The 13,651-nt window shown below is 38.5% G+C and overlaps 1 protein-coding gene across 2 annotated transcripts; it reads left to right on the plus strand.

Annotated features, from left to right (window-relative positions):
• The first annotated feature begins 349 nt into the window (after nt 1–349).
• LOC119785744 (solute carrier family 35 member F2-like) lies at nt 350–9,972 on the plus strand. Of its 2 annotated transcripts, XM_038288516.1 has the most exons (9): nt 350–511; nt 2,192–2,367; nt 2,812–2,939; nt 4,301–4,460; nt 5,168–5,324; nt 5,407–5,459; nt 6,137–6,291; nt 8,818–9,132; nt 9,195–9,972. In XM_038288516.1, exons 1-8 carry the CDS (start codon nt 402–404, stop codon nt 9,118–9,120), a joined length of 1,242 nt encoding a protein of 413 aa, XP_038144444.1. In that variant the 5' UTR covers nt 350–401; the 3' UTR covers nt 9,121–9,132; nt 9,195–9,972. The 2 variants fall into 2 exon arrangements, with proteins under 2 accessions (XP_038144444.1, XP_038144443.1); XM_038288515.1 differs by lacking the exon at nt 9,195–9,972 and having other exon boundaries at nt 8,818–9,157.
• The last annotated feature ends 3,679 nt before the right edge of the window (nt 9,973–13,651 follow it).

Here is a 13,651-nt window from a genome sequence, read left to right on the forward strand (position 1 = left end):
AGATGTGTTTATATACTTGTTAAAAAGTTGTGTGGCACATGTGAGATTGACCCATTTTATCTGAAATAAAGTTAAATAGATACCCCCTCCTGATCTCATCAGCAATTTTAACAAGAGGAAAACGTGATTAATTATGCAGATGGTTTTACATTTAGAAAAGTGAAAGTATATTACAATTACAATAGTTAAAGCCAAATCTTTCATCATGTATCTCTTATAAGCTCTTATCTTCCATGCTGCAGTGCTGATTGTCTTCTAACTGCATTTTAAAAATATAGATAAGTAAGGGAATGACCTTTGACCACTGAGATAGTTAATCATTCAGCTCCAAAACAATGAAAGGAAAGGATTTTAAAGAGCCTGAAACTCAGAGGACTCTTCAGCTGCGGTAGTGAGAGAGCATGGCTGCTAAACAATCCGAGGAGCCCGGCGAGGGAAATAACTCTGAGGGCCAATGTAATGGATTTCTGATGAAGCTCAGAGCGTTCAAACCATCGGAGGTTCTCACTTGGTGAGTGGATAAAATAACTTCTTCATTGGGGAAGTTTGTGGAAACCTCTGAGAAAAACAACTGAGAAATTGCTATTTAATTCAAACTTTGTATAGATATTAAATTTAAAGGACTTAAGCAACCGTATCTGTAATGGATAGATGATAACAGATATTTTGTAATTTTCCGCTTCCCGAATTGGACAAAGACAAATCCTCAGGTAATAAAAAAGAGTCCTGCAATTTATATATATATAAAAAAAACTTAAGCAAGAAGCTATCACTGACAAAAAAAAAAAGATCTTCTTTGTAACGCAATGGAATTTTATAAAATAAATTTAACATATGTTTTGTAACTTATACATACATGTACTGTCCTGTGCTGTAAGGTGCAGTGCATGTTGCCTAATGGATCCATATAAATTCCCTACATGCCTTTAAGTGACTGTTTTATTTTTTTATTTTTGTGTTGTTGAATTTAAACATGAATATTTTAAAGATCAGGGGCAGCTTAGACCTACATAAAATGAACAAATGGTTTACCTTATATATTTTATGTTTAGTCAGCTCATTTGGGTCCTTACAAGAGCAACAGTTTGTCCTCCAAAGCTACGTGTCTGAAGATAATCTTTTGTTTCAAAGTGATATCAAATGTTGGCTTATGTGTTACCAACAAGTGTCATGTTTTCAAATTAATCCAGTTTTATTTGGTTTATATTTAAAGCACCAATTAACAACAAAAGTTTCAAAGCACTTAAAAGAAAAGTTATATATATATATATATATATATATATATATATATATATATATTGTTTCCAATGATATGCATACCGGTGTTATGCTCAAAGTGGATGGTACCGAGCTGAGGTCTTCAACAGGGGGTCCATGACCTCTAGGGGGTCCATGGAGGTAGTGCATGGGGGTCGCGAACATTTTGGTTGATTAGACTTTTTTTTTATATTCCTCCCTGCAATTTTTCTACTAATTGAAATGTCTTTAAATCCACATAAACATGAATTCAACACACTGTAGTAAACAGATAAATGGAGGCAGAAGATGTCTTTCAGTCATCAATTCAAACATTCAGCGACATACAGGAGCTCTTTCAAGCCGGGCACCATTTCATTCACAACACCTGTCCCATCAATGAGGAATCCGAATCAGAAATACTTTAACAATCCCAGGGCCAAATTACTTTCGTTACATGACTCCATCTGTAATAGAGTGACTATAGGACCAGTTTGATAGAACACGATATATAAATATAATATATATAATAAGGGGTCCCTGCTCCATCTCGCAATCAGTTTGGGGGTCCTTGACCTGGAAAACTGAACACCATTGGTATTGAATAATTCAGAGGTGGGACCAAGTCATTACCATCCAAGTTAGAAGTTAGTCTAAATGTGTTACAGTCGAGTCTTAAGTCCTTTGGTTTAGATTTCACGTCATTGACAAGTCATATAGTTTAAACTACCTCAGTTATATACAATAAGGTAAAAAATTCGGATACATGACAAAAATGCGTTGCTTGCAGGTCTTGTAAGATGTATCAGTGTTGCCACCTACCCCTATTGTGAGCAAATTGTGAGCTTTCTCACCACTTTTATATTTCAAATTATTTTGTTTTATCTTTAAGATTTTAATATCCTCTAGGAAATGGACACATATTCATGTCTCTAACTGATATATACTTTTGCAGGCAGCTTGCTAAGACACTGGCCATGGGTCAGGGTCTGGCGGGTCTCATCTGTGGCACCGCCGTATCCTCTCAGTACCTGGCCACAGAGTTCCAGGTGAACACACCTATGCTGCAGAGCTTCCTGAACTACACACTGCTGTGTGCCACCTATACCACCATGCTGATCTGCAGGAGAGGTAGGACTACTAGCAGCAGGAAGGCCAACTTTATCTAAACGTTTATATTTAGTGGTACAGCTGATTGCTGTTTTCTTTTTCTTTTTTATCTGGAATGGCCTCAAAAATTCTGCTGGTAAACAACCTTTCAGACTTGATGAATAGCTCTCCATGAGTTTGAAGTTTAAGTTTTTCTGAAAAAAAACAAAAAACAACATAACAAAACAACGCTTTTTATTTTTATTTTTTTCACAAATTCCAGACAATTCTACACCTGGAAGCTTCACTGTTCTTCAGTTTTTCAGTTTAATAGATTTTCAGTGATGAGACGGATCATTTGCGTCATCATCTGCAGTATCATAAACTAATCAGATCAACTTATAGTCTGATTAACTGTCCTCATACTTGCTGGAAAAAAACACTTTTCATTACTGAAACTCAGGGGTGATCCCCTTTAAAATGCAGGGGATGGAAATATTTTACAGATTCTTAAGAGAAGATGGTGGAAGTACCTACTGCTGGGTCTGGTGGACGTGGAGGCCAACTACACCGTGGTTAAAGCCTATCAGTACACCACTCTCACCAGCGTGCAGGTGAGTACTGGATGTTTTCCTTCAGCTTACATGTCTTAATCTCAGACATCCCACCTGTTTGATCATGTGTGATGGTTTCATGTTAAGTTGCATTTGTCATTTCAGAGACTTTGTTTAGCCAATTAATAATCAGGTCATAGTTCAATGTTTTGGATTTGCTCTTCCTTCACTATAATTTAATTCTGCAGTAAAGTATAAAAAAGAAGCTACATTAATATCCTAGCTTTCATTTTTTCAGTACATTGCATGTAATACAAACAACCAAAATCAATGTATTATTTCTGCTTTCAATGGTTTTAAGGCAAGGCAAATTAATTTATATATTGTACTATAGTATTATACAGAGACAATTCAAAGTGTTTTACATGAAATAAACAATATAAAAGAAAAATAAAAGCAGAATAAAAGCCAGTAAAGATTAAAAACTATAAAAGCAGGTAGCTAATGAAACAGTTGAACCACAGCCCTAAACTAATAGTACATCAGTTAACAGTCTAACTTCAACTTAAAAGAACTCAGGCTTTCAGCACTTTTCAGTCATCTGGAGGTTTTTTCCACATAATTTGATCATAGAAATTAAGCCTATCTGTTTGGTTCAAACTATCTTTAACAGAACTATAATCCCAAACAGACGAAATCTATTAAAATGTCTGAAAAACGAAAGGACCAAGGTGTTGCATTGGCCCAGTTAAAGTCCAGCTCAAAGTGTGAAATTTAGAGCGGTGCAGAAGGAAAGATGACAAAACGGTGCATAATGTTGTGGGAGATGGTCTGCAGCACGGCACAGCTGGTGTCACTGTTACTTTGCAGGTTTTTCTCATTAGTCCAAACCCAGGACTCGTTCTCCAAGGGGTTTGATCTCATCCCCATGCATGAGTGGTTTGTCTCCAGGTGCTAAGGCTTCCTTCTGCTGCCTGAAAACAAAAACATGAATGTTAGGTTTACTGGTCCCCTTAGATTGGCCTAGTGAGTGTGAGCATGGCTGTAGCTCTGTTTTTATTGCTGTCCTGTGAGGGACTGGCGACCTGTCCAGGTTGTACCCCGCCTCTCGCCCTTGACCCCTCAGTAACAGTGCAAGGACAAGCAGGCGTAGAGATTGGACAGATGGGCGTGAGAGACTGATAAAATCAGAGAGAAAGTTATTGGTGCTGAAGGTTGTTCTACAGGTTGATGGACCATGGGGTGTACTTAGTTTTTTTATACACAGCTTTTTCATTTAATGTTTACTGTTTAATACATGCAAAATGTTTTTACCTAATATTTGATTTAAATAAATTTGTCAAGATTATTTCCATCATTTCCCATAAGCTGTGCTTTGTTTTTATTATGATTGAGTCAGGTTTGCTTGTTTTCTACTCCAGTTGCTGGACTGCTTTGTGATCCCGGTCCTGATGCTTCTGTCCTGGTGGATTCTGAAGACCCGCTATAAGCTGATCCATTATGTGGCCGTCTGCCTCTGTCTGCTGGGGGTGGGGGCCATGGTGGGGGCTGACCTGCTGGCTGGAAGAGACCAGGGCTCCTGTAAGAGAGAGAGGTTTCTAAATCAGAGTTATGGATTTACCTAACCCTTCTTTTTCTTTTTTAGACTCTTTTTTCCCCCCAGCATTTTGTTTTTGCTTCAATTCTGAAAAAAGTATTTTTTTAGGAGTGGGAGGATTTTCATCTTAGTTTATCCATTTGTGTCAGTAGTTTACTAGTACTGTTGCTCCTCTCTGTTCCCAGTTTAAACTCTTCATGTTCAAGTTCATCCATCATTAGATCTTCTCTCCTCATCCTAATCTGTACCCTCCTGAGTTATTACACCTCAAAAACTATCTGGAAATAAGTTAAAAACATTCTTAAATTAAGTGTATTTACCCATTTTTGAAAAGGTAAATAAGATGATTTGCCAATGCAATGAGTATTTTTACTCTTAAAATAAGACAATTAGTTAATATGAACTTGAAATAAGACAATTCAATTGTTTTTTTCTTATTTCAAATGTAAATTCCCTTGTTCCATTGGCAAAGTGTCTCACTTACCTCCCCAATTTAAAAAAGAAAACACTTATTTTAAGAAAAAATAGATAATTTTTTTGCTGTGTAAGGATTAGGAGCTCACTATGCTCCTACTGTCCCCACATCTGTATCTTGTCCCTTTAAAACCTGACAGTAAATTGTTTTATTAGGCCATAAGCTCTAATTGAAAGAAAGGTCTCCTACCTGAAGTTGCATCTACTCTCTGTGCAGCCTCCAACATCTTACTAGGCGACGGTTTGGTGCTGCTCAGTGCAGCTCTGTATGCTGTGTCTAATGTGTCTCAGGAGTACACAGTGAAGAATCTGAGTAGAGTGGAGTTCCTAGGAATGATTGGCCTGTTTGGGACCATCATCAGCACCGTCCAGATGTGAGCCGTCATCAGCGACCTGAATCGATTTTACATAGTTTTTTACCTGGAGTTAATTTTTTCCCCATTATCTTATATGCAGGGTGATCCTAGAGCGCAATGAGATTCCCGGCATCATCTGGAGCTGGCAAGTTGGTCAGTAATCAGCTTTGCTGTCATCTAATGGTGCAGCTTATTGAAACTGAAAGGTGTTTTATATGAAACCTTATTCTAAGAATTAAAACAGGAAATATGTTTGTTTTGTAATACCAGACACGTTCATTCTTTGTTTAATCAGAATTTTTTTACGCTTCTTAATTTTACCTACTGGGGTTAAAAATGGCAATTTGAAAAATGCCCCCAGTAGGAGAGCTTTTGTCTATTCTTCCAGGAATATTTGATCTTGACCTGCCAATACCTGCTTAATGATTAGTGCACATTTAATACTTGGTTTATCAAATGTTTCTCCGGTATTTCGAGGGTTTTCTTTAATCTGTTTTGATTCTGGGGTAGAAAGTGAATAAATTAGACAAAGTCAGGATCCAAAACTATTTCAGAAATTCTGAAGGATTTGTTTTTATATCAGCATCTCTTTGAAAGATTGCAAGAAAGTTTTCTTTAAGAAAATTATTAAATAAATGAGATTTGTTTGTGCAGTGATGTATCTCTTATTTTTTTTCAATTTTTATGGAAATTTTGCCCACACACACACCCACCTTTTTTGATAATAATAACGGGCTGCTTGCGTAGAAACAGCTACAGTCCTTAAATCACTTTATATACAGAAAAGATTCATTTTGTCTGATTTAAACACACTTCTTCTCTCTTCTCAGGGCTCCTGTTCTCTGCTTATGCTTTGTGCATGTATGCTTTGTACAGCTTCATGCCCATAGTGATGAAACTGAGCAGCGCCACCTCCGTCAACCTCTCCCTCCTAACCGCAGATCTCTTCAGCCTCTTCTTTGGGATCTTCCTCTTCCAGTACAATGTGAGCAACGTTATTTTAGCTGAAAAAAAAATATACAAAAATTATGTTTCGTAAAAAGGCGAAAAAATCTACATAGGTTCTCCTTCTGAACTCAACATAGAGTGAGGCGAGACCCACAAACTATACTTTTTGAGAGTTTTTTAGAGACTCACACAACCTATGAAAATATGTGGTTTATAAATATTTTCTTTAATTGAAAATCTAATTTCAAATGGATTTTTAAGTTCTCAGGATGTCACCTAGTGCCAAGTTAATGAACCATTAATTTGATTTAGATGTGTTGAGTCAGGAGAACATCTAAAATATGGGAGCAAATTCTCCAAGGACCAACTTTAGGTTGGAATCCACACTACTGGAACTAAGGTTGTATGTTTAGGGTTAACATCCCTCCTGCAGAAGGACATCTGTCGCAGGAGTTTTTATATTTAGCTCAACTCTGGCGAGCTTCCCTAATGCACAAAATAATCCAACAGCATTATGCTGCCACCACTTTGTTTTAAAGCTGGGACAGTTTATATTTGTCTGAGGGAGTTTAAATACTATGTGTAAAAATAGCTCAAAGGCTATGTATTATCTAAAGTTTAAGGAAACTTCAAGGCTTCCTTAAAAACTTCTGTAGGACCTTTCAACCCAACCATGTTTTAACTCTTTGCTCAATTCCCAGGTAAAAAATCCTAACGAGCCATAAAGATGATTCAGATGCATGCTCCTGCAGATGAATCTGAATGAATTACAAAAAACACAAAGAAAGATTTCATATAAAAATGACCTTGATATTTTAGAAATGTTCTGCTATATTAGAAGATGATGAGTAGTAACAGACATCCGTTTTTTTATCTATGTTCTTATGTTGTCTTATTCTGATCCAGATACGTTATCTTCAAGATTGTTATCACTGGAAACAAGCAAAAAACGTGACGCACAGCTTTAACCCTGAAGGCTGTACTGCTGTAAACTGACAGCGTGAGCCAGAGAACAGCAGGAGTTGGCGCCTTTTTCTGTGTTTTATTTTAAATTTTAATATTTACTAGAAGCAGATCCATCCAAAGTCAGTTTATGTTGCTTTAAGTGAGGTACTGTGCTCCACACTCCTCCCTGGGTCACAGTAACCTGGAGATTGTTATAAAGATTCTGGAGTGTTAATGAATAAATGTCTAAAGTTAACCTGCAGTCTCACTATCATCTGGATTCAGAAAGTACACTATCTAATCACGATGTTAGTAAAGGTGTGTGATGATCCCAATCAATAAAAGAGATATAACATTAAGAAAAGCTTTTCAGAAGTGGAGACAACATTAAATATTCCTGTGACAGCAGTTTCCCCCTATATAAATAGGCAACAGAATAAAGGAGAACAGCATAACTTTGACAGCATTGTATTTGGTTAAAAAGACTCCTGGAAAATTTTTATTTGGACAAATGAGAGATATTAAGATATTTGACCAAAGTGCACAGCATTAAAGAAGAGGAAGCCCAGCAGATCAGCACCTACACAATTATAATGCACGGTGGAGGAGGTGTGATTGCTTGGGTTTGTTTTGTTGCACAGGGTATGGGTTTCTTCAATTCATGAGTCAGAAATTATTAAAAATATATTATAACAAATTTAACTGAATTAAATTGAAATCAAGTCAATTCAGTTCAATTCAATTTAATTTACGTTGATTCATTAATTTAATTCAAAACAACTTTATTAATCACATAGGGAAGTTAAATAAAGTTCTCTGTATAACAAAGTATTTTAGATTCACAAAGAAGTCTTTTTAAAGGTTCAGTGATGCAAGCAGAAAATAATGGTCCAGTCAAAGTCCATAGATGGCCTGTAGGGGTGTTATAGGGGCGACAGTGGCGTCCGATGTGGGAGTTTGCCCTGAAATCGAAGGGTTGACGTTCAAGCTTCGGCTCTGGCTTTCAGTACTGTTGTGTTTTTGTGACACACGCAGCAGTTAGAGGGCCCAGTGTACTGCTGCCTTCTTTCTGTCAGTGAGCCCCAGGGAAGCTTTGGCTACCGTGTAACTTACCACCAGCAGTGTGTGAGTGAAAGGGTAAATGACTGAATGTAATGTGAGGCGCTTTGGTCAAGACTCCTGACTTATAAAAGCGCTAAACAAGTACAGGCGATTTTACCAAAGTGCATAGACTCTATTAAAAAGCTCTGCTGGGATCACCTGAGCAGAAACAAATGTCTGGAAACCTCAAAAGATTTAAGCAACACTAGAAAATGAGATAAGCTTCATAACCAAACAGAGAACAACAAGCTGTTGCTGCCAGAGGAAAGACAAGACAGTAAAGCAAAGGATTTACTTCTTTATTTGTTGTTCTGATGAGTAAAACATTAGAAAGAAAACAGGTTGTACTTCCTTTAACAATGAATGTTACTGTGTGACAATGGAAGCATTGCATTTTAGTGTCTGATCTTCACATTTTGTTCACCAATATGTTTCAGAATCAGCGTTTCCTTTCTACGTCTCCCCCTTTATTTATCAGTTTGTAGATTAAAACTCTTTACTCTCTGCATCACCTCAGTTCTCTGGACTCTACCTGGTCTCCCTCGTGGTCATCCTTGTTGGCTTCATCACCTTCAACGCTGTGCCAACACCCACCGTCTCCACAGACGCCAACACCTCTTCGTCTCCCTCTTCTATCTACGAGGAAAGCGTTTATGAGAATCCTGGGGCGACAGGGAATGAATTCGCCACTGAGGAAGCGGCTGTTAGCATCCCTGCAGAGCTTGAAGAGGAGGAGGATGTGAATAAGACGAGGGCTTCAGATTTATCAATGAGCCTTGGACAGGAAACATTTCAAGTTGGATTCAGCACTAAACTGTGAACAACTAAAGAGTGGAAAATAGAATGTGACTTTTTATTTTTTAATCCAATAGGACGGTGAATATAGAAATATTACAGAAAATCTGTGCAAATAGAAAATGTTTTCTTTGTTTTTCTTCTTCTTTTTGTAGCTTATAATGAGAGTTTATTTTCTGGTGTCAAAATCCTTCATTCCTGAGGAATGTTTGGCACCGTATCTTAAAGTTTTTGCTCCATGGGAGGTTAAATAATAGGAAATAAAGCATGAATGTACAGGCTTTGAGGGCAGCAGTGTAGACTCGTCCTTAGTCCTTACGGTCAGAAGGTGCTGGGTTTAAATCTCAGGGAGGTTGAGGCCTTTTTTAAGAAATGTATTCTTTGTCATATATATATAGTTTCTCACACAATTCAACAACATGCCAGCTGGTAGCTCGAAAATGCTCTTAAATACTGATATCCCAGAACCCTGAAAAGAATTGAGGTGCTACAGAAAAATCGAGTAGAAATAGATTTTATATTTAGATAGGAAATTCAGATTTGTCAGCAACAAAACAAAAAGGCAAATAATAGCATGAAGGTATAAAAACTAAGAAGAGACTATACAGCAAAGGAGAACGCTTAATGTGTGAAAAGAAACTATGCGCAGCTATAAGGTGCCATACATCAGATCAAATAGAAAAATAAACAGCAGCCCATGTAGAAAAGAGGGAGTAATCTGTGACCTGCAGCTCAGGAGTCTCATTTGTCGCTTTATTCAACCCAGAGTTACTGTCTTCTCCAACAGAGTGACCCTGATGGCAGTTATAAAACTTCATGGCTTTTAACTCATTTTACATAAACATGGAATTAAAGAAAATGTTTTCATCACGGTTTTGTGAAGGGTAGATTGTTTACCCTTTTTTATTGTTCTCAAATTTTATGGATTTCCTGCAGTAAGAAAAAATACACATACACATAGACATACACAGATCCAATGTAGAAAAATAAAGAACTTGTCAGATCCAGTGCACATGTGATGGTGATGATTTAGACTTCCACTCCACAAAATAAGGCGCCAAGCCAGTTAACAAGCAAAGGCTTCAAAAGTTTCCTCCAAAGAAGACAAACGGACATCGGGGGGTGATACACCTAATAAAGCAATGATAGCATAGGGTTCAATTCATTTCCTGGTCGTTTTAGATAAAGAATTAAGATGTGTCCCCAGTAAGAACTCAAGACAAGACATGACCAAAACACATGCGTTTGACTTGCATTAGCCAGACCACAGCGATCACAGACAGGATCCACATCCCTAAACATTATTGAGAGCCTAATCTTTGTCAGGTGGGCACAACAATGCAACACTTTGCACTGAATGAATGAATCTTTGGAGCAAATAGATAATTCATGAACTTTCAAAGGCATCCTCTTCCACATCCGTAAATTGTTCAGCCAACTCGTCTTGCCCGAGCATCTCATGAGACTTTAAGGGAGTTAGCCTTAAGGAATAAATCTGGACATAAATAAATGAGATCATTCCTTTCAGATCAGAGAAAGCGTTGAGAAACATGTCAAGGGGAGATGCAGGGGGTTGAGCAGGGAACTGAGAAAATCTACCAACAAACCCACAAATCTGTAGATATCTAAAAAAGAAATGTTGCCTAGGAAGAGAGAATTTTTTAGTTAGCTGCTCAAAAGAGGAAAAAACATGATCTATATACAAATTTTAAATTGGACAAAATATTAAAAGCACTATCTACATGGTTTTTTTGTAACTGGAGCGCACAGCGAATATGTCTGGAGTCCAAAGAAACATCTGAATTATTTCCATATCCTCAAGGATGTCTTAAAGCTACAGTGTGTAATTTTCAGCGACATCTAGCGGTCAGACTGCAGACTGCAGCAACATGAACGTCTCCCCCCCACCGCTTCTCCCCCCCAACAGTACGGCGAGCGTTACGGGACAAAATGTCTTCCACGACGTCCGCATCACCTACCTTCTCAAGTGATGAGGTTTGTTTACATAGATAATTTTACAGATAGTATTTCATTAGTCTGTGTAGGGTATAGATTTCATGTAGACTTAAGATAATAAATATACCCGTTATTTTTTCTACGTCGTTGTGACGTTTTGGTGAGCTGCTTTGCATGGTGATATAAACAGACGAAGTAATTGTAGTCATTAGTTTAACAGCGAGATTGTGTTCGCTGGAAGAATATATATTCCCCGTTTACAGAGTCCAAGTCTTGTTTGTGGCACGAGGGGTTACAAGGCAAGGAAGAGGGAAAGGAAGAGGGCAGAGAGGCCGGGGTGAGCGTGCAGCTGGGGCCAGGCGAGAGAGGGGAGCCAGCGGGGTGACTAGAGCAGAGGAGGAAAGGCTTGAAGATCTCCAAAGGAGCCGGAGAGAAGTAACCGAGGTATATATCCAGAAAATTATTTTACAGAAAATTACTGAATCATTACCTGTGAAACGTCAGGGACGTTGCTGAATAAGTATACTGGAGAGGAACAGCAACATCACTCCGCAGCATGTTATTGTTTTAGACAGGTCTGAGCATCCTGTACTCCAAAAACTGCAGTGATATTAGACAATTGTGTGTGTAGGATTAATTACCTGTCCAAGAGAAAACTGGCAACTTGAGCGTCACTTTGAAAACCTTTTTCCTCCATCAGTGACTTCCATCGTGTAAATGCCGTGCCAATGTTGATCCGTGTTTTTTGTCGTTTCTTGTCACTCTTGCGTTTATTCTCGTCGTGTTTCCGCTTCTTAGATGACGGGGGTTCGGTGTCCGCCGCTTTTCGTTGTGATACAGAGTAGGCATGATCCTCCATTCGTCTGATGTTTGGCCACACAGTGCCAAACAGTTTGCAAAGTCACTCACGCCTGCCGCCTTGTTTACCTTTCTTGTTACCGAGGCGCAGTATACCTGCTTCTTCTTCTTCTTTGGTTTCAGGCAGACTAAACGCTTCTCAGGCATAATACTGCCATCTACTGTTCAGTACCGTCTCAGTTCATCTCTCTCAACTTGCCGTAGTTATTTTCGAGCGTCATGGGAGATCTCGCAATCGCTAGTTTGTTGCCTCTGCGCTGCCGTAGCGCAAAGATGTCAGCCTCCATGGCTGCGAGACCCGCTCCTATGTAATTATAAATAACGAATTCTAAGGCAACGCAAATGTTATGGTTAAAAGGCTGAGCTCATAGGTGATGATAAATAACATAGTTATGTATAATATATTAAATTTCTGAATTTATATGCCTGTAATTATTACACACTGTAGCTTTACATTTTTTTCCTTTTTTTTTTTTTTAACCTGTACAGGTGCTGGTCATAAAATTAGAATATCATGAAAAAGTTGATTGATTTCAGTAATTCCATTTAAAAAGTGAAACTTGTATATTATATTCATACATTACATACAAACTCATATATTTCAGATGTTTATTTTGTTTAATTTTGATGATTACAAATGACAACAAATGAAAATCTCAAATTCATCATATCAGAAAATTAGAATATTACTGAAGACCAATAAAAACAAAGGATTTATAGAAATGTTGGCCAACTGAAAAGTATGAACATGAAAAGTATGAGCATGTACAGCACTCAGTATTTAGTTGGGCCTCCTTTGGCCTGTATTACTGCAGCAATGCGGCGTGGCATGGAGTCGATCAGTCTGTGGCACTGCTCAGGTGTTATGATAGCCCAGGTTGCTCTAATAGTGGCTTTTAGCTCTTCTGAATTGTTGGGTCTGGTGTATTGCATCTTCTTCTTCACAATACCCCATAGATTTTCTATGGGGTTAAGGTCAGGAGAGTTTGCTGGCCAATTAAGAACAGGGATACCATGGTCCTTCAACCAGGTACTGGTAGCTTTGGCACTGTGTGCAGGTGCCAAGTCCTGTTGGAAAATGAAATCTGCATCTCCAAAAAGTTGGTCAGCAGCAGGAAGCATGAAGTGCTCTAAAACTTCCTGGTATGTGGCTGCGTTGACCCTGGACCTCAGAAAACACAATGGACCAACACCAGCAGATGACATGGCACCCCAAACCATCACTGACTGTGGAAACTTTACACTGGACTTCAAGCAACGTGGATGAAGTGCCTCTCTTCTTTTCCTCCAGACTCTGGGACCTTGATTTCCAAAGGAAATGCAAAATTTACTTTCATCAGAGAACATGACTTTGGACCACTCACCAGCAGTCCAGTCCTGTTTCTCTTTAGACGCTTCTGACGCTGTCTGTGGTTCAAGAGTGGCTTGACACAAGGAATGGGACAGCAGAAACCCATGTCTTTCATACGTCTGTGTGTGGTGGTTCTTGAAGCACTCACTCCAGCTGCAGTCCACTCTTTGTGAATCTCCCACACATTTTTGAAGGGGTTTTGTTTCACAATCCTCTCCAGGGTGCGGTTATCTCTCTTGCTTGTACACTTTTTTCGACCACATCTTTTCCTTCCCTTCGCCTCTCTATTAATGTGCTTGGACACTGAGCTCTGTGAACAGCCAGCCTCTTTAGCGATGACCTTTTGTGTCTTGCCCTCCTTGTGCAAGGTGTCGATGGTCGTCTTTTGGAC

This window comes from Cyprinodon tularosa, unplaced genomic scaffold, assembly GCF_016077235.1.
Source record: "Cyprinodon tularosa strain WSP-4 unplaced genomic scaffold, ASM1607723v1 ctg257, whole genome shotgun sequence".
Taxonomy (NCBI): Eukaryota; Metazoa; Chordata; class Actinopteri; order Cyprinodontiformes; family Cyprinodontidae; genus Cyprinodon; species Cyprinodon tularosa.

Excerpts from the sequence above, each read along its gene's own strand:
- LOC119785744 (XM_038288516.1), top strand. The coding sequence starts at position 402 with ATGGCTGCTAAACAATCCGAGGAGCCCGGCGAGGGAAATAACTCTGAG. Across the intron at positions 2,368-2,811 it reads CATGCTGATCTGCAGGAGAG|GGGATGGAAATATTTTACAG; the intron begins GTAGGACTACTA and ends TTTAAAATGCAG. Across the intron at positions 5,460-6,136 it reads CATCTGGAGCTGGCAAGTTG|GGCTCCTGTTCTCTGCTTAT; the intron begins GTCAGTAATCAG and ends CTCTCTTCTCAG.